General features: G+C 36.6%; 1 protein-coding gene across 1 annotated transcript in view; it reads right to left on the bottom strand.

Annotated features, from left to right (window-relative positions):
* The window catches only part of LOC107662574 (NACHT, LRR and PYD domains-containing protein 3-like), a 37,430-nt gene extending 16,776 nt beyond the window's left edge, over nucleotides 1-20,654 (bottom strand). Inside the window, exons 1-10 of the mRNA XM_016452636.1 lie at nucleotides 20,589-20,654; nucleotides 16,979-17,071; nucleotides 15,941-16,033; nucleotides 12,688-12,777; nucleotides 9,087-9,179; nucleotides 6,917-6,997; nucleotides 6,329-6,783; nucleotides 4,858-6,151; nucleotides 4,287-4,460; nucleotides 286-462 (exon numbers count right to left, since the gene is read on the bottom strand). Of these exons, the coding sequence (XP_016308122.1) occupies nucleotides 286-462; nucleotides 4,287-4,460; nucleotides 4,858-6,151; nucleotides 6,329-6,783; nucleotides 6,917-6,997; nucleotides 9,087-9,179; nucleotides 12,688-12,777; nucleotides 15,941-16,033; nucleotides 16,979-17,071; nucleotides 20,589-20,620 (2,582 nt within the window). The 5' untranslated portion in view covers nucleotides 20,621-20,654. The remainder of the gene's footprint in view (nucleotides 1-285; nucleotides 463-4,286; nucleotides 4,461-4,857; nucleotides 6,152-6,328; nucleotides 6,784-6,916; nucleotides 6,998-9,086; nucleotides 9,180-12,687; nucleotides 12,778-15,940; nucleotides 16,034-16,978; nucleotides 17,072-20,588) is intronic.
* Between the last annotated feature and the right edge of the window lie 5,380 nt (nucleotides 20,655-26,034).

The following is a 26,034-nucleotide window of genomic DNA, read 5'->3' as shown; positions in this document are numbered from 1 at the left end:
GTTTGTTCATGTTAGTTAATACATTAACTAATGGAACCTTATTGTAAATGGTTACCCCAATATTTGATAATTGATGGATCATTGGAATAAGTTTTAAAAGTTGACTGTGATGTAAACTGTGTATTTCAGTGTGACTGTCAGTTTAGTATCATGTTACTAAAGCATAGCTCATGTGTTCAGTCATTTACAGGTCAATCACCTGAACTCAGAGCAGCAGAATGAGGATGAACACTTCAAATATACTCTACATCGTGTTTCATGTGTGCAATCCAGATACGATCTTACCACAGTTTCTCCAGTTTACATTGAGGATTCTGCAGTGCATCAGAAAGCTGCTTCACTCCGGAAGCACTTATATTTCTATTATCAGTCAGATCCAGTTGTCTCAGGTGTGAGGGGTTTGATATCAGAGCTGAAGCCAGAGCAGCACAACCTTTATCTGTGACACCACAGTTCCTCAACCTGCAGTTAACAGAGACACACTCTTTACTCTTTCAGATCAGATCTTTTAGCAGGAAATCCATTAATAAAGAGAAAGTACACACTTACTATTGTAAAAAAAAAGTGCACTTGCAGTGTACTTCAAATATCAAAAGTATAATTAAAAAAACTGTACTTGTAGATTATATTAATGAAATAAAACTTACTGTAAGTGTTCTTATAGACACTTTCACAACTATGTTTCTTAACACACTTAAGAACTTATAAAAGTGCATTTTGTAATCATGTAAAATTTAAAGTTTGATCACAAACTACATTTAAATAATTTTTAAATAAATACATTATGATGTGTTGACTAACAAACTAAAACACATGTAAAGTAATTGATTATAATTTATAAGAACTGAAGTGTGTTTATTTATATTACATTTAAATTAATACATTTTAAATGTACTAAATTTCAACTTCATCATTACAAATGTGCAATTACAAAATATATTTAAATACATGACATACAAGTTTCAATAGAATTACATTAAAGTATATTTTAGTTTAAAATAAGATTTTTAAACTACTCAATGCAAAAGAGCAACGCAAAAAAAAAAAGCACATACTAGATATTTAATAATTATGGCAAATTTTCATTTTGCATTATTTTCTTCTTCCAGGTGTTTCAATCTGAAAAAAAAACTTCCCCCTTTTTTGTTTCATTAAAAATCTTGCCGAATCAATTAATAAAAAAATATCAGAAAAATAGTCAATGACTTCAACATTTGTCCTTCCCTTGTAATGAAATACTGTATGACACTTCTCTCTTGCTCTAAACTATAGTAATTGGAGTCTTTCTTAATGTGACTCACAGCTGATGCATCAGAAGACTCTTTCTGAACCTAATAGTTCATCAGCACTGAAGATTTCCTCATCAAGCCCTTTGATACACCAATATTCTGAATTTCTCTTTGATTTTGACACTACCTCCAATAGATTTGATTTTCTCTTAGTTGCTGGTATTTTGAAAATCATTTCATCCTCTCTTAAATATGTGCCTTTCTCTCTGCTCCCACAGCTCTGCATCTCCCTTCTCATTTTTCCTTTCAATATTTTGTTATTTAATTCCCAAGACTTATCCTCAGCATTGCTACTCTGAGATTTCGACTCTTTTTTTTGGGACAAGAACAAATTAAATATGCCTCTTTGCCACAACAAAACACTTAATTCTTGCAGTGAATACAAAACTCACATCAGTCCTGAACTTAGGAATGATATTGAAATTTTCCAGTATAGGACTCTTCATGTCATTAGAACTCTTGCTGTATGGTATGTATTCATCTTTTATGAATGGTGGTACATTAGACAGTAGAGTCAAGAGATTTAAATGTTTATTGTGATGTAAAATAGGGGTGGGCAATATGACCATAATCTTATATCATGGTATGAGAAATTTTATTTTACAATAATGATAAAATATCATTAAGTTTAATAAATTATTAATATATGTTTTGAGTGCTTGCTTGGCCCTTTGTCATGTTAAACTTTTAGTAAAGCGTGTTCAAGCGCCAGCAAAAAGACTTGAACAGTGTAAAGAAATACTTTTTGAGAGAAACAGTCAATCAGCAGAAGGTGAAAGCATCGTGTAAGTGTATTTATTTCTTGTCTCATTAGTTTTTAGTGCAGTTGTTGTTGCTAGGAAACGCTTGTTTTGTTTACTCTGTTGAGATGTGCTGAAGTGGCGTTTGGTTTCGTGCAGTACTGTGTTCCTTGTCAGTGCTTGCTTGGCCCTTTGCTATTTTAAACAGTAAAGCATGTTCAGCTGAATTCAATTACAGTTTGTTAGGCAGGTATAAAAAAGGTTAGCATACCGCGGCTGCCCTCATGTGAAGACCAAAGAGTGTAAAGGCCAGCAATTCTATCTGTGCGACTCCACCGAGCAAGGGACATAAGTATTGCTTTTTATTCATCCTCTTTCCCACAACTTGTTTCACGTCTGTTTCAGTTTTTATGACCGATAGTTACTATTTGTTTCCATATCCCTAATATTACTAACATTCTCAAACCATGCATCACACACTGTAGGCAGCGCAATCCTGACAACCTGCGCATTTTGCCTATGTCCACTATTACACTACTTTCTTTTCCTATTGGTCTCTGGAATTGTCAGTCTGCAGTAAACAAAGCAGATGCCATCACATCTATCTATACATTACATCTATACAGCAAGGGTCCTACCACGTTCAAGGCCCAGAAAGGTATCAAGAACATCAACAAAATAGGGCATGTGACATCAGTGATTCAACCGTAATTTTATGAAGCTAGGATAATACTATTTGTGTGCAAAAAAAAAAAAACTTTATTCAACAATTATTCTCTCCCGAGTTACCATCTATCGCCATTATTGAGAGTAACACAAGCTTTGTAAAATTACAGTTGAACCACTCATGTCAAATGGACCATTTTAACTATGTTCTTACTATGTTTCTGTGCCTTAACCGTGGTAGGACCCTTGCTGTCTATGGAGTGACAGAAAGCTCTCAGATTTCATCAAAAATATCTTAATTTGTGTTCCGAAGAAGAACGAAGCTCTTACGGGTTCTAAATGACGAAGATTAGTAATTAATTACAGGTGTTTTTTGGGTGAACTATCCCTTTAACACATCCCTTCACACTGGTGTCTTTCCCTCAGCATTTAAACAGGCTCTGATAACCTCACTACTTAAGAAACCCACTCTTAACACAGCACTTTTAGAGAACTACAGAACTGTATCCCTTCTTCCATTCATTGCAAAAACATTTGAACGAGTTGTGTTCAACCAAGTCTCTGGTTGTGATTGATGATCAGCTGAATTTCACTGACCACATTGCTAAAACTGCCCGATCCTGTATATTTGCTTTTTTACAACATTAGGAAGATCAGGCCCTTTCTATCAGAACATGCTACACAACGTCTTGTTCAAGCTCTTGTTCTGGCCAGGCTGGACTATTGCAATGCTCTCTTGGCAGGTCTTCCAGCCAGTTCTATCAAACCTCTACAACTAATCCAGAATACGACTGCAAGATTAGTCTTTAACGAGCCAAAAAGAACACATGTCACACCTCTGTTCATCAATTTGCACTGGCTACCAGTAGCTGCTCGCATTAAAATTCAAGCATTGATGTTTGCCTACAAAACCACCACTGGCTCTGCACCCCTTTACCTGAATTCACTACTTCAGACTTATGTGCCCTCCAGAAGCTTGCGTTCTGCAAGTAAACGGTGCATTGTAGTGCCATCCCAAAGAAGCACAAAATCACTTTTACTGACTTTTACCTTGACTGTTCCCTCCTGGTGGAATAACCTGCCCAACTCAATCCGATCAGCTGAGTCCTTAGCCATCTTCAAGAATCGGCTAAAAACACATCTCTTCCATCTACACTTGACCCACTAACACTAGCACTCTCTATTCTATTTACATTTTATCTACTCGTTCTCTTTTTGTCTATTAAAATATAAAAATAAAAATTGCACACTGTATGTCAGTCAGCGTGAGCACCGCATTGAGTTCTTTTTCACATCTTATTGTGCTTAATAACCCTATTTAACATCAGACTCATTCCACTCATTTTCTCATTCATGCATATTTCTCTATCAGTCTTACATGTATATAACTTTTAAGTAGTACTGTGCTACACGGATATATTTGCATACCTCAAAATAAATTATATAGCAAAATCTCTAACAATAGACACTTTATACCGTGATTACGATATTTACTATCATACCACCCAGCCCTAATTTGAAAGTGTGTATTTCAGAGTGATTATCAATTATCATTATGTGTTTTATGTGTGAGAGTCACATATGATCTTACTTCAGTATCTCCAGTTTACAGTGAGGATTGTGTAGTACACCAGAGAGCTGCTTCACTGCTGAATCACCTAGATTATTGTCAGACAGATTCAGTTCTCTCAGGTGTGAGGGGTTTGAACTCAGAGCCGAAACCAGAGCAGCACAACCTTTATCTGTGATTCCACAATCACTCAACCTGCAGAGAGATGAAAGTCATGCTTGTTAAACACTTGTTAATACTTGTTGAACTGAAATCAACAGCATTTTGCATCAATAGAAAAATTCCAATTACACACACACACACACACAAACACACACACACACACTCTCACACACACACAAACATGTATAGTTTAAGCTTAATGGTTAAACTTAAATATTAATTTAATAATAAGTTGTTACTTTATGCTTGTTTGTTTAACAATAATCAACAAATGCATATGTAAATTTTTATTTTCTTCAAATATGCTGACATATTACTCCATTCATTGATAAAATAAATGTTGTTGTTGATGTTGATAAGATTTGTAACCGTTTCTCTTTTAATTTCTTCATCTTTTAACAGTGAAGTGATTGTACTCAGCGATACTTACTGTACTGATCTGGATTCTTTAATCACAGGCAGCAGCTTCTCAGTTACTTCCAGTTTTTCCATTTTATTGTTTCCTCCAAAAAAATTATTAATATTAAATTCATCCAGCTCCTTCTCTGATGTCAACAACACAAAAACTACAGCCGACCACTGAGATGAAGAGAGTTTGGCTCGGTGCATTCTTCCAGATTTCAGAAACTGATGTATTTCCTCCACTAGTGAATGGTCACCCACTTCATTCAGACAGTGAAACAGATTGATGGATCTCTCTGGAGAGTCAATGGCTCTGATCTTCTTCTTGATGTACTCAACTGTTTTCTCATTGCTGTCAGAGCTGCTTACTCTCAATGTCATTAGTTGTAGTAGTAGAATCTGATTCACCTTCACTGACAGCCCCAGAAGGAAACGGAGGAAAAGATCCAGATGTCCATTTTTACTCTGTACAGCCTCATCCACAGCTCTCTGATGCAGCTCAGATAATGAAACATGCTTTGCTGGATTTTGCTGTTTGTTGCTTTGTCCAAACACATGTATTTTCTTGTCTGTAAAGCAGAGATGCACATATAGAGCTGCTAGGTGTTCCTGAATGCTCAGATGAACAAAGCAGAAGACTTTCCCCTGATGCAATCCCAGCTCCTCTCTGAAGATCTGAGTGCACAATCCCGAGTACACTGCTGCTTCTGTCACATCAATGCCACACTCTCTCAGGTCTTCCTCATAGAAGATCAGGTTGCCGTTCACAAGCTGCTGAAATGCCAGTTTCCCCAGTTTGAGAATCATGTCTTCATCTGTCACCTTCTTCCCGTAGTCCTTCTTACGTTTGATGTTGGTCTGAATGATCAGGAAGTGTGTATACATTTGAGTGAGAGTCTTGGGAATCTCTCCACTCTCTGCTTGACTCAACATCTTCTCGAGAACAGTGGCTGAGATCCAGCATAACACTGGGATGTGGCACATGATGTAGAGGCTCCTTGATGACTTCAGGTGTGAGATGATTGTATTGGCCAGACTCTGATCACTGATTCTCTTCCTGAAGTATTCCTCCTTCTGTGGCTCATTGAAGCCTCGTACCTCTGTCACTCGATGGACACACTCAGAGGGGACGAGATCAGCTGCTGCTGGTCTGGAGGTGATCCAGATGAGAGAAGAGGGAAGCAGATTCCCCACAATGAGGTTTGTCAGCAGCACGTCCACTGAGGCTGATTCATCTACATCCCACAACCTTACATTGCTCTGAAAATCCAGAGAGAGACGACACTCGTCCAGACCATCGAAAATGAAGAAAACTTTATATTCTCCACTGAATGGTCTAATTTCTTCGGTTCCAGGGAAAAACTTCTGCAAAAGATCTGAAAGACTCCGTTTTTGGTCCCATAACAAATTGAGCTCTCTGAAAGGAAGTGGAAATATGAGCTGGACATCCTGATTCTCTTTCCCACCATCGAAAATGAAGAAAACTTTATATTCTCCACTGAATGGTCTAATTTCTTCGGTTCCAGGGAAAAACTTCTGCAAAAGATCTGAAAGACTCCGTTTTTGGTCCCATAACAAATTGAGCTCTCTGAAAGGAAGTGGAAATATGAGCTGGATATCCTGATTCTCTTTCTCTTCAGCCCAGTCCAGGATGAACTTCTGCACAGAGACTGTTTTTCCAATGCCAGCGACTCCCTTTGTCAGCACAGTTCTGATGGCTTTGTCTTGTCCAGGTAAAGGTCTAAAGATGTCATTGCATTTGATGGCTGTGTCCTCTGTTGCTGCTCTCCTGGATTGTGTCTCAATCTGTCTCACCTCATGCTCATTACTGATCTCTCCACTCTCACTCTCTGTGATATAGAGCTCGGTGTAGATCTCATTCAGGAGTGAATAAGATCTTTGTTGCTCTGCTGTTCCCTCATACACATACTGAAACTTCTTCATCAGATTTGATCTAAATTTATTTACATTATATTAAAAGAAAAGTTATCATGAAAACATATAATCAGATTCATGAATTATGTCAGTTCTTAACATAAAATATGATATGAGTTTTGTATCTAAAAAAACAGCATAATTTATCTGACCTGAAAACATCTGGCTCACTTTTTGACTGCTTACGGATGGGTTCTCTCTGGGTTTCCTCTGGTCTGGGTGGCAGGAATGACCTTAAATATCATGAAGAGAAATTGGAGAAATTCTTATCATTAACTTAACAATTCTAGTTATTCACTGTTGTGAATGAATTTATCAACCAAGATTTAGTTTTACTGTTATTGACTTTTAATGTATAATTCCTCAATATAAATGAATCTAAACGGCCCTACTCAGTTCTTAATGATTTCCCAGGGGTGATAAGTAAAAACACACATTCTATGATTTCAAGGGGGTACATGCTTATGTAAGCACCTGGTTTGAGTCCTTTTAACATTCAAAATTAATATAAAAATATAGCTGCAAGCAGCAAATAAGGGGCCAAGCACTACAGAAGCATTCAAGGCAGCAAGCATCAGACCAACTTTAGCAAGGAGTAATTGAAGCCATTTTAAGATGATTTTAGTCAAAATGGCTGAAAAATCATAAATACAGCCACTAATAATATAATTTAATGGCTTATCATTTTTTACCAATAGGTGGCGCTGCTATCAAATCGGTGAGTTGTGTTCTGTGTGAGGTGACAATGACCCACACAAAGTTTGGTGTCAGTATGTCAAAGCTTTGCATAGATACAGCCTCGGACGCAGTTTGGCATCATTCCAGCAAATTTGTTGATACGTTAAAAATGCATTACCTTTTTGTATATCGACACGAAATCTATAACTTTTTGCCAGCCTGGTCTGAAGATGATCTGAGTCAAATTTGGTCAAAATCAGACAAATGGTCAAGGATGAGTTAGAAAAAGTAGGTTTTTAACATGAATCAAAATGGCGGACAGGAAGTTTGGCTGACTATGACTAAATTGGTATCTATGTTCTCGGCATGACCTAAAGAATATATTGAGACCAGTTCATTACAATAGGCTAATATACTCAAAAGTTATTAGTATTTTTGGATATTTTGTTATAACTTTTGTCCACAAGGTGGCGCTGCCCCAAACATTTTTGAGTACCATCAGGGCATGGTGCCAAATGGGTATGGTTTGACTCGGTATTCTGCACTGAATCTAAAGAGACCAGTTTTGTGATTTTTGGCCAAACTGTTCAGAAGTTATAAGCAAAAATAACCATTTTTCATATCTCCTGACCACTAGGTGGCACTGCACCAAAACTTTGCTGGTAGCCTCAGGTCATGGTTATTTTAACACACACCAAGTTTCCTCTCAATACGCTAAACCATTGCCGAGATATAGCCTCACATCCATTTTTGCGTGCTCTTTGTCAAATTTGTTCACGTGTTATTTGAGAATGTCTTGACTAATCAACTTGAATTCCATAAATTGTTGCCAACATGGTCTGAAGATGATCTAAGCCAATTTAGGTGAAAATCAGACAAACCGTCCAGGATGAGCTCGAAAAAGTAGTTTTTTTGAGCTATTAAAAATTGCAAAAAACCTTGACCTGTGCAATTTTTCATTTTGGTGTTCATTCTACTATGCATGAGCCAAGGAATCAGAGGGAAAAAGAAAGAATTTTGCTTCTAAATTGTACGGTTCAAAAGTTATTAGCATAAACATAAGTTAAACTTTGGACAAGTGGTGGCGCTAGAGAGTTTGAGTTAGAGACTCCAAACTTGCTGTGGTTAATGTTGAGACTGTTCTCTATCTGTGTGCCAAATTTCATAACTTTCCGGCAAGTGGTTCTATGGGCTGCCATAGACTCAAAAGTGAAAGAAGAAGAAGAAGAAGAAGAAGAACGCCAATGGATACAATAACTGCCTACGCACCTTCCGTGCTCGGCCCCTAACAAGAAAATGTGTAGCACCATAAAAACAAAAAACACCATTGAAAACAAGACAGGAAAAAAACACAAAAAGCATCTCATATTCTTATTTCATATAACCTCTCTGTATGTTTTAAATTTTCACAAATCTTTTCAAACTCTGACTACTCAGAAACCACTGGTTTAAATTATTTGTACAAATGTATAAGAAAAGATCAATTTCAGATGCGAGATTTGCAAGCAGCCTCTGCATCAGCAATGAAACTACTAATATTGAATGTTAATTGCTGTTGTTTATTGTCTAATTCGACTAAGGTGGTTTAATTGATTTATTAAAACTCTTGTTAATTGACAAGCATGCAGTCTGAAGTTTGTTTACCCAGGTCCACTAAGCTTTAGTGGATGATCCATAGACCAGTCACTTGCCACAGACACACAGCTTGGCTCTAGTGAGCTCTCTTGCTGGACAGAACTGAAACAGAAGAAATAGAAACTTTGTAAGAATTTCCTAGCTCATGTACGAAATGTCATAATATAAATGGCAGTTATCATATAATTTATTGAAATGTTATACCAGAAACCAGACCATGTGTCTCTACTAAGCTTTAGTGGATGATCCATAGACCTGCTGTTCCATAAACCTGACCTTGCTGTGTAGCAAATTAGCTCAAAACAGAATTGTATATAAATAATTACACTTAATTATAATTAAGTGTATATTCATAGTCATGCTATTGAAGCTGGTTCACCAGCATAGTCTTGCAGGGTTAAGTGTGAGTAGGCCAGCTGTCTGTATGCAAGCAGTGTGTTTGGGGACAGGCATTTTACTAGCATATTTCTTTAACAGACTAATGATGCAGAAACCATATAAGATTAAAACATGATTTATTGTAACATATAAGTATATCTTTGTAATTCTGTTAGCTCTCTGTTGACAGTAGAACTGAAAATTTTTGTTGTTTTAGTAATGGTTATACTATTAAGCAATGTTATCTGAATAAAAAAGTAAAAATTCAAACCAGTGAAACATTTCAAAAGATTTATGTTCTGTTTCAAAGGATCTGTGCACAAATCAGTTAAAATCAGATTAAAAGAGCTTGTGTACATTGCAAAACTAAACCATTAAGATATATGAAAACAAAGAAAAATCCCAAATAACAGCATAATCATAAACACTTTGTTCAATAACAGTGGGGTTATGAAAAGTGTTGTTGCTAATAAAGAGCTCTTAATAATGAAAGTTCAAAATTGAAAATTACTGTTTTTAAAGGCTTTAATTCTAATTTGAGAATTTGTGTGTCAAAATACAGCTGTCAGTCACTGATTCCAAAAAGTGTGTATAGTAAAAGGAATTTCATTGCAGTTAGGAGCATGAAATATGGTAGACAATAGTGATAGCATGTACTTTCAACAATTGCTGAAGGAGAAATAATTCAACTAAAGGGCCAAGTGGTCAAATCACCACAATGGTAATAAAACCAAAATAAAACCAAAATGGTTTATCATAATTGAATATTGTAATTATGTTTCTGGAGTTGTTTAAGCATGCTCTGGTGAGATATAAATGATTTCATTTGCAGCTGATTTCATCTAAGACTGTGGCTGTGAGTAAGTCAGTCTTGTAAAGTGAATCTACTTTATTTCACTAACCGCAACACTGCTTCAGTGTTACTTTTACTCTATGGATTGTGACCATATGAAAACCGATCACTGTTTAACACTGAGGATTTGCTGTGCCATTACACATGTAACCTGCATCATGTGTTTTTCATATAATAATTTCTTAAATTAAATGCATTAAAATTAATTGGATAATTGGTCTTTTTTTGACTATGAACATACAGTAAGAAACAATATATGTAACGTATACATTCCCAGCTGGTCCCAGCGTGCAAAACATACCTTATGCTGGTGACCAACAATGCTGGATTTTTCAGCAGGGAGGAGAAAGCATGTGCTTGTTTGATGGGTCCCAGTGATGTGGTGTATATGGAGAAGAGGAGGGGTCCAAGAACTAATCCCTGAGGAACCCCTGTGACCAACTGATGTGATTTTAATACCTCTCCTCCCCAGGCAACCTTGAAAGGTCTACCTGTGAGATAAGACTCAGGTCAGCGAAGTGGAGCTCCTGTGATGCCAAGTGATAAGAGGGTGGACAGAAGAATCTGATGATTCACAGTACAGAGCAAAGATGGGAGGGTGAAACAAGTTACTGGTAGAGGGGCTGATGGCACACAGGTAGTAAGATGTAGGTTGAATGTCAAAGAAATGATCAGAGATGTGTAGGGGTTTTACCAAAATGTTGTCTGCAATACAATTGCATATGCAGATTGAGTGGAGCTGGTTGCTCATTTGTGAGTGCTTGTTGTGGTAAGCCGTTTGAGATCAAATAAAGCTAGGAGTGAGTGGAAGTCTGCAGAAAAAGGCTTCTTCAGATGGCCATTGAAGTCACCAAAGACTACAAGTGGACTACCATCCTCAGGGAACGAGGACAGCAGCCTATCCAGCTCTTCCATAAAGGTGCCCAGTTGACCAGGATGGCGATACATTACTAAAATATGGAGATTTATAGGAGCTGTTACCGAGATTCAAAGAAATTATTATTGCATAGGGGAGAGTGGGTTGAGTATTTCCAGTTGTTAGAAATGAGAAGACCAGTACCTCCACTCCTCCCAACCTGATGGGGGTTGTGAGAGAAAAGTTATTAGAAAAAGCATCAGGCGTTGCTGAGTCTTCTCGACAAATCTACCTGTAGGTCTCAGTCAAGGCCAATGAGATGACCTCATGATGAATACACCCCATGTACAGCCAGACAGGTTCAGTGCGGTGTGTGATGGCCTCTTCTAAAGCAGGGTAAGTACAAACAGAGTCAGGGCAGGATGGTTGTGGAGTTTGATACTCTGAGAGCAGAATGAGCAGAGAGTTGGAGGGAGGGTTCCAGCCCCTGCCACTAAGTCACGAGGAGTTAATTAACCAGTTCCTCAATGGGGTCTGTGGATGGAGAAGGTTAACTCCCTGCTGAGTCCATGAAGTTGGTCTGGTATCCTGTCACAGAACTCAGAGACAGAAAATGAACAAATTTGCTGAGTTTATTGACAGCAGGTGGAATAAAAGGAAAGCAGATGAGTGAAAAGATGCTATGATGAAACCACAGCAGGAAAGCACTTAAATTTGTACTGACAGTCTGTTCCATGCAAGTGGAGATAGATGGAAATAAACACGTGGAACAAAAACCAAAGATAACAGTTTGGATAATCAGTGCTGGAGTAACAGTCTGTGGAGAAGGATGATGGAGAAACACGATGGCGAAAGAACGATGGAACAGAATAAAACAGGTAAGTAATCTACACAACCTAAAGAGTCTGAACAGTCTCTGTGTCTCACAAATGAGACCAGACACTGACTGTGAGTTTGAGTGGTGTTTAAGTCATTGATATATGGGTAATGAGAAGCTAATTAGAACTCAGAGGAGAGTAAGCGGTGAGAAAGGGAGAGTCCGGTGTTGCCGTAACAAGTATACTCTGTACAAAGTAAAATAATTTTAATGCTTGCATTGCTTTCATATTCTTACTATTTCATATCATCTCTCTGTTTATTTTAAACTGTTCAGGAATCTTTCCAGAACCAAGCAAACAAACAAAATACTTGTTTAAATTATTTAAATTGTAGTAGTATATACTAGTACTAAATAACATCTCTTTTAATCTTATAGAAATGTTCATTGGTGAGCAAATGTATATGAAAAGATAAATTGGCCCAAAGTTTAGATTTGGGTGTCCTCATTCAATTGAATGTTTGGATGAAACTATACAAGTAAAATAATTATGAGTAAAGATGGGATTGTCACTGTGTGTGCATTGGGTTTGAAACACAAATGCATCAACAATAAAAATACTAATGTTAAAAGTAAATGTTTATTATTGAGGTTTATTGTCAAGTTCAACTAAGGTAGTCAAGAATGCAGTCTGAAGTTTGTTTACCCAGGTCCACTAAGCTTTAGTGGATGATCCATAGACCAGTCACTCTTCACAGACACACAGCTGGATGAATGTGATATCTTCTGCTGGACTCTGTAACAGAAGCAAAATTAACTTTTAGGAATATAGACATTTAATTAATTAAAAAAGAGGTACTTTGATGGGTTGATGATTGTAACAAAGTTCATAGATCGGGAAGAAGGAGGCGAGAACCGGCGAACATTTAAACATAAAACTTTAATAAACAAATGAACAAACAAAAAAGGTAAAAGCGGCAGTCCCTCACGGACGACTGCCGCATAATACATAACAAAGTCCAGGCCTGGTTCTCTCTCGTCTTGCACTGTTGTCACTCCTCCTTTTATCCTTCCGGAGCTCCTCCATGGGACTCGAGAACGGTGAGTGGCGCAGGTGTCGCTCATTATCATTTACTCCACCGGCCTCGCTCCGCTCCGCTCCCACGGCTCTCGGCCCCGCCCCCACTTATCACATACCCCCATCGCCCCTCGCAGGCCGGAGGGTACTCCCGAGACTGCTCTGTACTCCCCCCCGGGGGCCCCGTCATGGTGGCCGCAGCACCTGGAGGTAAGGACAGACGAGGCGAGAGAAAAGGAGACGGAAGGATGAGGAGAGACAGAGACGAGAGAGGAAAAAAAAATTATCTGTCCGGTTCCCGGACACACTGCCGCTTGGTCCTCAACCGGCTGAGAGGCTCTCACTCGCGGTGCCATGCGATGGTACTAGACATCCTTTGGTGGACGGCTCGATGCTCCTCCCCCTCCTGGCGGACGGCGATGGCTCCTCCTGTTGAGGGCAGCCAGCAGCGAGTCCCCCGTTCCCTGCTCCTCCCCAAACATGGCGGATGGCAGCAGGCTCCGGCTCCGGCCTCCTGGCGAACGGCGCCGACTCCTCCGTTCCCTCTTGGATGTCAGCCACCCCTCCTCGACCCAGGAGCTCGGCAGCGAGCCCTCTGTCCCACCTCGTCTTCCATCGCTCCAGCACCACCGCCTCGGGCAGCCACCGGCAGTCTCCACTTCTTCCTGTTGCCCGATCTCCTCAGCACCATGATCCACCTCAGCAGTGAGGGCTCTCTGACAGGGTGTCCCTCCTTCCTGCTATTTCTATAACACGTAAACCACTGTCTTGCACTCAGAAAAGTGAATATTGTAAAATATGAAGCATTCATCAGCAAAAAGTACTATGTGAGACCATTTTCTTTCTTATGGTCAGCCGGCTGCGTACCAGACTGCCCCTTGCCCATGTCTAGTAGAATAGATATTATATAAGACTGCTTCTGCTTAGATCCTGCTCTATATTGTCTTTTTGCAACCAACCATGACACCTTCTAGAATAAAAACAAACAAAACACTGGTTCTAAATATTAGTAGTACATACTAGTATGTAGTGTCTGGACCAATCAGACACACCATTTTTCATTTGATTTAACAAATCAATTATTCATTAGATTAACAAATAATCACAGACCCCTCACCCAATAAACATGCTGGGTGCCAGGGTTCGCAGGTCTGCGAACGACCACAGGCCACTGGTCACCATGTCAACCACGACACCTTTTGCTAGACCAGATACACTTTACGACCTAATGGCATGTTGAGAGTTCTCCCTTTCACTACATTTTCCATAGGAAAGACACAATGGAAAGTAAAAATGGACTCTTCTCTAATTAATTCATAGGAAAACCTTTTTGTATGTTAGACTAGTTTAAGTGTTTATGTAGTTAATAAAGTCTTACTTGTATCACACTTGACGTTGTTCATTGTTTGCTCATAACTGGAGTCCCTAATCATGCAGATTTATGCTACATTCTCTGTGTAGTATTGTACAGTAAGAAAGTTATTTCCCTTAACCAGGAAATTAACGTTCTTAGAATTGACAGACAGTTGACCCTGAGAGGTCAAGTAAATACTTACAGCAGATCTAAATATTTATAATTAATTATGACTAGTTATGATTAATTATTCATGTTTCCCCTTTGAGCTGATTCGCTACAAGTACTAACAAGCCACTTTTTTTTTCTTTTGGTTCAATTGGAATGACTGGAGAAACGTTCATCTGCAGTGTTTCCAAATGCCTTCAATGAAAAGTACCTAAAGCCTGTTTAATAATTTGCCGAATGTTGCTAGATAACACCATGCACTAATTAGCTTATTCATGGCATCATCACTTCATATCAGCTCTTTACATCTGTTTCTATTTTATACAGCCAAATTCCCAATAAAACTGTTCTCATTGACATATTTTCTGTTTCTGTTGTCAGACAACACTACCATTATGACTATATACAGTCACTTCCAATCTGCTGCTCTGCACGTCTAAAATCCGGATTTATAAACAAGAAGTAATTTGATAAAATCACCACACAAATAAGTTAAAGACAATGGCTGTGCTGTGCTATATTTACATGTGAAATGATAACGAGAACAGAGAAAACATTAGAAATGACAGAATTTGCCTTATTTTTTGTTGTTTGTTAATCACCCCCCACCCCCCTAAAAAAAACAATAATAAAAAAAAAAACAGAAAATTGCCAAATATATTTAAATACTGCCAAAATAACTCCTTATTGCAAAACATTAATAAAAGTCGCAGCAACAATGACAAAGTTGCTTAATTTGGTGACAAAATCCCAAAATTGACAACACTGTTCATCAGTGAACAAATTTATATGAAGAGATTAATTTCATATGTAAATTGGGTGTCTTCATTTCTTTAAATATCTGAATGTAAATATATAAGTAAAATAATTATGAGTAAAGATGGGAATGTCACTGTGTGTGCTGGTTTTAAATACAAATGCTATCTTGTGTTTGTATTTCAAACCTTGCATGTAGCCACTGTATCAACAATCAAAATACTAACATTAAAGGGGTCATATAATGCTTTTTTAAAGATCATTATTTTGTATTATGCAAATATTTCCACATAGTGACGTAGATATATGGGGGCGTGTTAGAACGAGCCATTTTAGGGGGGCGTGGCAGAGTCTTAACTTTGATAAAGAATATCTCTTTGGTTTTGAGACTTTAGTCTTTGCAACTTCAGGGATCTTATCTATGCACAATCAGCTTGTAACACTCCAAAGAGAAAGAAAAACTTGAAATCGCATCATATGACCCCTTTAATAGTAAACGTTGATTATTGAGATTTATTTTCAAGTTCAACTAAGGTAGTCAGTTAATTTATTAAAAATGACTACTGTCCATTAACAAGAATGCATTCTGGGAGGTTTGTTTACCCAGGTCCACTAAGCTTTAGTGGATGATCCATAGACCAGTCACTCTTCAAAGATACAAAGCTGGGTGAATCTGATCTCTGCTGCTGGACTGATCTGAAACAGAGAAAAACAAACTTCATAAGAATGTTCTAATTAATGTACATATATAACCTATTATAAAAACACCTTAATATAACAGTATCTTTTATATAGGTGTCATATTCGTTGGCTCTTAAGAGCGATCTCTGTGTTCGAGGTTTTTGATCATTCATTGAAGTTTTTACCTGATTCCTAAAAATGCACTTAACATGAACATGAAAGTTACTCAAGAGTTGCTGTCTGTTCATGAAGTGCTTGGCTGTTTTTATTATGAAATACTTGCAATTTATTTATGGGAAGGGTTTACAGTTATTTAGATTATTTTTTTTTTAATTGGATATCTAATATTTTAATCAAATTATTTTTCTATGCATTTATTTGTTATTATTTGGAGTAGAGTGATTATTTACCTATACACAAACACTGTTTCATTTGATTGCAGTTTGCAATGTATAATTATCTCAAATTCACTCGCAGGATTAGTGGAGACGTGGAGACAGCGGTCACCCATTAACTGATTGCATCTGTGACTGATCCTGGCAAGGTTCGTGTCGCCAGTATTGCAGACAGTGCTGCGTGCACGAGTGTAGATTGCTCTTTAGTGTCATTTACTAATCAAACTCTTAACTATTCTTTACTCCCAAAGGGATAACACAATAACAGTGCTGAACATCATCAGTGTGGGCAATAACACCCTTGGGTGATAGGTTAGCACTTTATTTTACAGTCCTCTTCCGCGTGTACGTATTATGTATTTATTATAACAATTACAATAACTGGGTAATAACTAGGTACTAACCCTGAACCTACCCCTAAACCTAACCTTAACCCATGTAGCTACCTTGTACTGCCCAGCAGGCACATGCACACATAGACATCAAAGGGGGCAAGGTAGTCAGTTAATTTATTAAAAATGACTACTGTCCATTAACAAGAATGCATTCTGGGAGGTTTGTTTACCCAGGTCCACTAAGCTTTAGTGGATGATCCATAGACCAGTCACTCTTCAAAGATACAAAGCTGGGTGAATCTGATCTCTGCTGCTGGACTGATCTGAAACAGAGAAAAACAAACTTCATAAGAATGTTCTAATTAATGTACATATATAACCTATTATAAAAACACCTTAATATAACAGTATCTTTTATATAGGTGTCATATTCGTTGGCTCTTAAGAGCGATCTCTGTGTTCGAGGTTTTTGATCATTCATTGAAGTTTTTACCTGATTCCTAAAAATGCACTTAACATGAACATGAAAGTTACTCAAGAGTTGCTGTCTGTTCATGAAGTGCTTGGCTGTTTTTATTATGAAATACTTGCAATTTATTTATGGGAAGGGTTTACAGTTATTTAGATTATTTTTTTTTTAATTGGATATCTAATATTTTAATCAAATTATTTTTCTATGCATTTATTTGTTATTATTTGGAGTAGAGTGATTATTTACCTATACACAAACACTGTTTCATTTGATTGCAGTTTGCAATGTATAATTATCTCAAATTCACTCGCAGGATTAGTGGAGACGTGGAGACAGCGGTCACCCATTAACTGATTGCATCTGTGACTGATCCTGGCAAGGTTCGTGTCGCCAGTATTGCAGACAGTGCTGCGTGCACGAGTGTAGATTGCTCTTTAGTGTCATTTACTAATCAAACTCTTAACTATTCTTTACTCCCAAAGGGATAACACAATAACAGTGCTGAACATCATCAGTGTGGGCAATAACACCCTTGGGTGATAGGTTAGCACTTTATTTTACAGTCCTCTTCCGCGTGTACGTATTATGTATTTATTATAACAATTACAATAACTGGGTAATAACTAGGTACTAACCCTGAACCTACCCCTAAACCTAACCTTAACCCATGTAGCTACCTTGTACTGCCCAGCAGGCACATGCACACATAGACATCAAAGGGGGCTTGAGCACCTGCCCTTTTTCTTCCTCAAGAGAAAGTGTCCTTTTTTCTGGGGAGTGTTTTTTTTAAATTTTTTTTTTATAAATGAATATATGTATATATGTGCGCATGTGTGTGTTTCTGTTTGCGCACAGCTTTCCCTGTCAAACAAATAAAAAAATAAAATTATCAGGTCGGGTCAAAAATGTTGAGACTCTGTCGATGCCTTTCTCCCTCCGCGTCTCCGCGCAACACAGCAGTGTAGCACACATTGATCGGCGCATGCCCATCACAGACAGGCAGAGAGCCGCAGAAGTGAAGGCCTCCCTCTATTTCCAGTTGTGTTTGTCTTGGTGTGGAGGTGAGTGGTGATAAACGAAAGACTAAGCTACCTTTGCCTCAAATTCACAGCTAATTATCCAAAAGACAAAAGGCCATTATAGTTAATTTGTCTTGCTAACATCCATGACTCATGAGAGCTACCATGTAAGTTAGTAGGTTACACAAGTGCACGTTCTTTCACTGCATGATTCAGTTTACTAAAATGTATTTAGAATGATCACAAAATTCAAGATATGGGGGCAGAAATGTATATATTTATATCATTTCATGTAGTTAATCAGTATCACACGACGACTGAGGTTTTTTCCACCAAAAAGCAGCATGATTACAAATGTGATATTGATTTTATACAGCAGTTCAATAAACAAGAATTGAATATTAAAACACTTACGTTTTAGACACAATATCGACTGTTTTTGCTCTATTTCGCCAACAAATATAATTCAAATTTGCGTCTCTGAGCAACATGACGGTGTTTTGTTCCTGAATTAATCATCCGTTTAAATGATTCGGTTCAGTCGCAATGACTCACTTATTAACAGTGACTTGCTGCCACCTACTGGCGGTTTTAATTTCACATTTTAAGTATCTTTTCATTAAAAAAAAAAAAAAACACTTTCAAATATCAGTATTCAACGTTTTATGTTTAAAATATCAAAACGGTATTAATGCAGTTGTAACTGCAGGTTAAAGCATTCATGTCCTGTATTAAACAGTGTGTAAATACATCTAAATGACCCTTCAGATGCAGCTTCTGTGTTTTCTCTGCATTGCAAAGATGAATTTTGTCAATACTGATTGCATTTGCTTGGTAACAGCCCAAATGACTTATTATTCTAATTGACTGATTCAATTTAAGAATTTGACTGAAAAGATGATGCACACATTTAGAAAAAATGGATTTAAATGCCCATAAAAGTAAAAAATGTACTTAAACTTATTGGAAAAGATTCATTTATATCACTGCTGTGAACTGATCACCACACAGAATATGAAGAATATCAAAAACTTTAGGAGTCAGCTGTCCACGGTAGTCCTTAAGATAGCATCAGCACAATAACACTATTATACTAATACTATTATTTAACTACTCATCTAATTATCGTTATCGATAAAATCTCAGAAAATATTGAGATATATTTTTTGTCAATATCACACACCCCTAATACATTTAACGTTTTGTTTAGAAAAAAAATGAAAATAAATATGAGAAGTGCCCTTTTTTCCACTTCTGCCCCTGCCCCTCAAAATGTCTGTGCACGTCCCTGTTAAAAGAGACAGGCATGTAGATGTTTGTGAAAGATGTTTCTCTGTTATGTGGGGGGATGAACATTGTTAAATTAGACCATATTTATTGCATCAAAATTTGTAAATGCTTCACTATAGGTTAGTGGTGGATAACAGTACAGTTTTTCTTGATTGCAACTGGTTCCTGTAGCACAAAAAACCCATTATGTAATTACCAAACACACACACACACACACACACACACACACACACCCACACTATTCACCTTTTTCCATACATTCTTCAATACTCAAAACTCATTCTGTAAAAACTTATACAAAAGAGGCCAAATAAATAATTAATTCATATTGTCAATGTTACTCAGAAAACAGGATACAGGTTTAACTCATTCGAAATACTTCTGCTTAATGTTACACTTTTACATGTATGTTGCATGTGTCACACTTAATAGACATTATACTCTTAAATATTGAAATTGACATTTTATGTGCTTTCTCTTCACTCGTCAAATTGCTCTGACAGTTTTTACGCCAGTGGGGCCCATTTTCATGATCTTGCCTGGGGCCCCACAACCCTACAGGCCGGCACTTACAGTACATAGCAGCAGTACTATAGATGAGAGAACAGTCTCTATTCTATGTATACTACAGCACAAGTTGTACACCCTCAGACTCGTAACTGTTTGATTGATTTGTAGCCAAGTACTTATATGTATTTTTGCAGAACTGAGAGACGACTGTCTATGGGAGGTAGAGAAAGTCATTTGTCAGAAGACTAGGAAGCTGCTATATATTATTGCAAATAAGCTCATTACCAATACTGTAATGCAATTTGGCAGAGGATGCTGCATTTATTTATTATATCTGAGGCCAAAGCTTGATTCTGACAAAAGAGAACTAATCTATTTCATTTTGACCTGGAAGTTTGAAGTTTGTACAAGTTGGTGTGTAGTTTTGAGATTGTGTTTATAGTTGCAAGAAAACAGTGAATTGTTCCATGAATTGTGTGTTAGCAATCAAGAAAAACTGTAAATTTGACTGCTGTCCAATGACAAGAATGCAGTCTGAAGTTTGTTTACCCAGGCCCACTAAGCTTTAGTGGATGATCCATAGACCAGTCACTCTTCACAGACTCTGAATCTGATATCTTCTGCTGGACTGAACTGTAACAGACAAAAAAAAAAACTTTATAAGAATTTCCTGGCTCATGCACAAAATGTCATAATATAAAATTGGCAGTTATCATATCATTTATCGAAATGTTGTACCTGAAACCAGACCATGTGTCTCTACTAAGCTTTAATGGATGATCCATAGACCAGTCACTCGCCACAGACTCTGAATCTGATATCTTCTGCTGGACTGAACTGTAACAGAAGCAAAATTAACTCTTAGGAATGTAACGGATTCATAATTAAACTACCTTAACAATTAGTTTGATTAGTGCTATTGGTTAAAAATTATTGTTTCAAAAAAAGAGGTACTTTGATGGGATGATAATGTACCCCAAGTTGCGGACACATGAGAGTGCTATTTCTATAACACGTAAACCACTGTCTCTCACTCAGAAAAGTGAAGATAGTAAAATATGAGGCATTCATCTACAAAGAGTACTATGTGACCCTTGCCCATGTCTAGTAGACTTAATGGTACTGCTGGTCAGCAGACTACTGGTCTATTAAAGATTTTATTTATATGCTTCTGCCTTTCAGTCACTTTGTATTAAGTAAATGCAAAAATAATATACAAGAACACATAAAGTACTTACCAACCAAATCACATTTATGCATGATATGAGTAAAGATCTGTACAAAGTAAAATAATTGTAATGCTTGTGTTGCTTTCATAATGTTATTTTATATCATCTCTGTGCATGTTTTAATTTTTCTTCTAGACACAATCCTTCTAGATCAAACAAAAGCAAACAAACCAACACTGGTTGAAATGATTTAAATAGTAGAAGTACATATATTACTTCTAAAAAGCAATTGTTTTAATCTTTTTGTTGTTAATTAATTGTAGTGACTAGAGAAATGTTCATCTGTGAGCAAAAGAATATGAAAATATGAACTGCATATGTTAGGTGGGTGTCCTCATTCATTTAAAATTTGAATGTAAATATACAGTATAGGTAACATATGAGTAAAATTAATAATTATGAGTAAAGATGGGAATGTCACTGTATGTGCATTAGGTTTGAAATACAAATGCAAGATAGCATGTAGCTATTGTATGAACAATCAAAATACTAAGATTGTTATGCATAATGTGAGTAAAGATTGTACTAACTAAAATAATTGTATTGCTTGTGCTGCTTTCATATTGTTATTTGATATCATTTCTGTGCATGTTTTAATGGTTCAGAAATCTTTACAGAACAAAAACAAAACAAAACACTGGTTTAAATGATTTAAATAGTTGTAGTATTTACGGTCTCACTTTATTTTAAGGTCCAATTCTCGCTATTAACAAAGCATTAACTACGACTTTTGCCTCAATAAACTCATAATTTGCTGCTTATTAATAGTTAGTAAGGTAGTTGTTAAGTTTAGGTATTGGGTAGGATTAGGGATATAGAATATGCTCATGCAGAATATGTGCTTTTTAAGTACTAATAAACAGCCAATATGTTAATAATATGCATGCTAATAAGCAACTAGTTAATAGTGAGAAGTGGTCCCTATACTGAAGTGTTACCGTAATTTTAGTGGATCATTCATAGATCATAGATAGTCAATCAGCTTTATTATTAGAAAACAGATTAAATTTCTTAATTTTAATCACTGCATCTTTATGATGGGAACCATCAAACAAATCAATACACTGTTTTATGGTTGAAAATAATAGTTTATTTTTTTCAGGATAGAAAGGGTTATTTTTTTCTATAAAACAAAGTTTATTTAAGTGTTTATTTATACAGTAACTACCTGCATCTTGGTGAAAATTCTTCATTTCTGAATGTATGTTTGTCATCCATGATGGAGAAGTAACTGAAGAGCAGGCTGATCTCCAGCACTGACTCTGGATGAAAATGACAAACAAACACAAGAATAAAATAATTAAACAGTCTTTGTGCAGCTGAATAGTTTGAGATATAAGGTCATGCAAGAGCTGCGTTCATAGGCCTAATGTAAAATCGTATGTTAACAGAAATGCCTTTTAGACATTTGACGAATCACGCACAGCACCAAATAGGCAACTCAAGAAATCACATTGTTTCAAGATGAAAATATCACATTATTGATATGTTAAAAAAATCGTCAGAGAAATAATAACACGGAAGTAACCTGTACAGAGTCTCGAGACGAGAACAACACTCACCTTAATCAAAATGTGACTACATACAGATTCACAAAATCCAACCTAAACTTTATGAACATATCTGTTAAACTCTATATTGCAAAGATTATGTTCTGTCTGTTTAAAATGGCGAAAAATTAACTCTGAACATGTACTTTGACTTTTGTTTTATTTGTGACGAGGTGAGAGAGAATGATTATTATATGACATTGTTACGCCACTCGATCTGAGGACAGATAATCACGCACGGCGGTGAATATGTCATGATTATTAGGCTATCCATCACTTGGCCGACAACTTAGTTATGCAATACTTATGGGAAATGTTTAAAGTTATTTTTCTTTCTTTCTTTCTTTCTTTCTTTCCTTTTTTACTTGATAATAATAAAGTATTTTACTACATGTACTTTTGTTATTATTTCGAGTGAAGCGATCTTTTTATCTATCTGATTGCAGTTTGCAGTGCTTCATTTTCTCAGATTCACCTTCCAGGATTAGTGGAGACATGGAGACAGCGCTTATTGCACTGAGACGGATTCTGTCGAGGTTTGTGTCTCCAGCATTGCGGACAGACATCAGAGTGCTGTACGTGGTGTAATTATTACTTTTCATTTATCTGTGCTTGAGTTCATTTATTTGATGCATTCATTTTAAATATCTAAATAAAAGCTAATTGAATATTAATGTGATTTAATATCGTTATTATGTGTAGATGTATTTTTGCAGTGGTCGTTGCATACTCTCCCAACTATCATGTGTATTTGTCAGCTCACAGCTCCATCTAGCATCGAGTGAGGGAATTTTCTGCATTCCTGCGAGGAAATATGGATCAGGGCTTGTAATCTACCAAAATGAAATGATTCTCAAGTTTTTGCGTTTGGAATCCAGAGTTAATTCCAAAGGTTAGAGTCAACTGCACTGCAGGTTTGGTGCTAAGCTCTGTAGAAGAGCCTCACTCAGGGTTTTCAACATACAAAATACTGTATTTGGATACATTTTTTCATGAAACTTAAAATTGTTATCCTTCCTGCTACAAAAATCTGTGTACATTATCACAATATTTGAACAAAGACATTGTTCAATTACATTATCCCAGAACTTACTGAGGCTGTATTTTTCTTGGTTTTCCAGATTGCTCGATTCATCCAGAACACAATAAGTCTGGTCCCTCTGCATCAACAGACCTAAACAGCATTTTAAGGAACTACTGTATAATAGATGATTTTTCCTGTCTGGACCACTAGAGGGCGAGTGTTTGAGAGGTCAGGCGAAAACCTCTGGCATGTAATATAGGTCCATTTTTAAAATATATAGCATTATAATATAAACATTTAAAAAATATAGCATTTTCAATAGTAAGCTAAGCCTTAAAAAAAAAAAAAAGGCCAAACAAATTTGGCAATATTGCACTGCCATTTTTTCTAATGTCTTATTATTTTATAAGGCTGTTATTGACATAATATATGTCGTATAAGTACATGTATATACGGGCAGTTGAATTATTAGAAAATAATGCACACTTTGCATTATTTTCTAATAATTCAACGGACCAGAGTCAATTATTCCACTTTTACTACAGTTACCACACCTCAAGACATTGTTCAGACAGGGGCAGACTTACATATTAGGCAAAGGCTGGCAACTGCCTTGGGCTCCAAAAAGCCAAGGGCCCCCTAAAATGCTAACACACACACACACACAAAATTAAGCACTTGTATGCGCACGGTAATCATGCATCTGAAGCTGTATTTAAATATTGAGCAGCGCTTATTATATGTTTGTTGTTTTAAATGTCGCCTACTCATTTATGAGAAGGAGCTAAGTAGAGGACGCATAGGCTACGTAGTTACTTTTTTGGTTGATAGAATCCTTAGGTGTTAAATGGATAATTTCCTTTTCATTATTTTTGTAGTTTAATTTAAATTTGTAGTTAAAATAACTAAAAATAAATGTATTCTAAAGTTTACACTGCAAAAAAATTGCCAGGAATTTACAGGATTAAAGAGTATTATTTTACAATAAATTACCGCAGTCAGAAATTTACTGTGAAATCGATGCATGCTGGTCATTTTCTTACAAATGACTGTGAATGAACAGCAGAATGATGCTAACATCACAGTCATTAACTGCTCTTGTTTTACTGTGAATCCACATTATAAAGTTGTCTTTAACTGTGCCACTGTGAGAAATTTAGTTGTTTACTGTTGTAATTGTTTTAAAGTCACCATAATGGTGATTGGTGATTTGTTTGGGATCTTTGACCTTGTATATTCATATTCAAATTTCTGATCTAGTCATGCCAGAAGTGTGACAAATAAAAACATTTGTTAAAATTGTGACAAGCTAGAATATGAAATAAGCAAATTACCTGACTTAAAAAGAGTTAAATTATTCTTAGCATGAACATGAAGATTTTTTTAGCGTTATTTAAGCATGAAGATTAATCAATAACTTATTTTATATTTATAACTGTTTGTGGATGAATCTTTCACAATAGTGAAGCGACTGCTGAGAAACATCTTTGAAAGATGTGACATCAATATTCGACATACTAAACACAAAAATGGTAACACTCAACAAATAAAACCAACACTTACAACATAAACCAACACCACAAACTGCTAAAAGTGAACCAAAAACAAGTTCAATGGCACAAATAAAACCAACAAGAATTAAAAAACTCTACAGCATGATCTATTCATGCTTTATTGCATGCTGAGAACCTTCAGAGTACTGCACTGTAGAACTGTTTGCTCAGAGATTTCTGAGAGTGCAGTTAGATACAAGAGAAGTCCCACTGTGAAAGTCATGCAATTATTAACCTGGAAAATACTGTAATTTCACACAAAAATTTTTAACAGAGTACAATTAGACAGCCTTTGGAGAGTGTACTCATTAGTGGACTTTCCTCGTCAATAAAGGCTATATTTTTTCACACTTTGACTTTTTTCATTCTCACTAATTCAAGTTTTTATATGAATGTATCTCTGAAGGGAACCGACTGTCTTCAGAAAAGTTTCGATGACATTTTCATTTTATCTGAGAAAGTAGAATTTATGAGCAGAGCACGGCTTTGTTTACAGCCGTTACAGGGAAACCGCTATATTTCTGACATTCCAAAAGCGCCTCCTACTGGCAGAGAATGAATGTGCATTTTCAATAATCCAGTCTGCAGTTTTTGCTCAGACCAAAGTCCCTTTAAGGCATGTAATTTCACTCGGTGGCG

This window comes from Sinocyclocheilus anshuiensis, unplaced genomic scaffold (genome assembly GCF_001515605.1).
Source record: "Sinocyclocheilus anshuiensis isolate Anshui unplaced genomic scaffold, SAMN03320099.WGS_v1.1 scaffold1478, whole genome shotgun sequence".
Taxonomy (NCBI): Eukaryota; Metazoa; Chordata; class Actinopteri; order Cypriniformes; family Cyprinidae; genus Sinocyclocheilus; species Sinocyclocheilus anshuiensis.
Note: the sequence above shows the minus strand (reverse complement) of the source record. Positions and strands in the feature narration are given on the sequence as shown.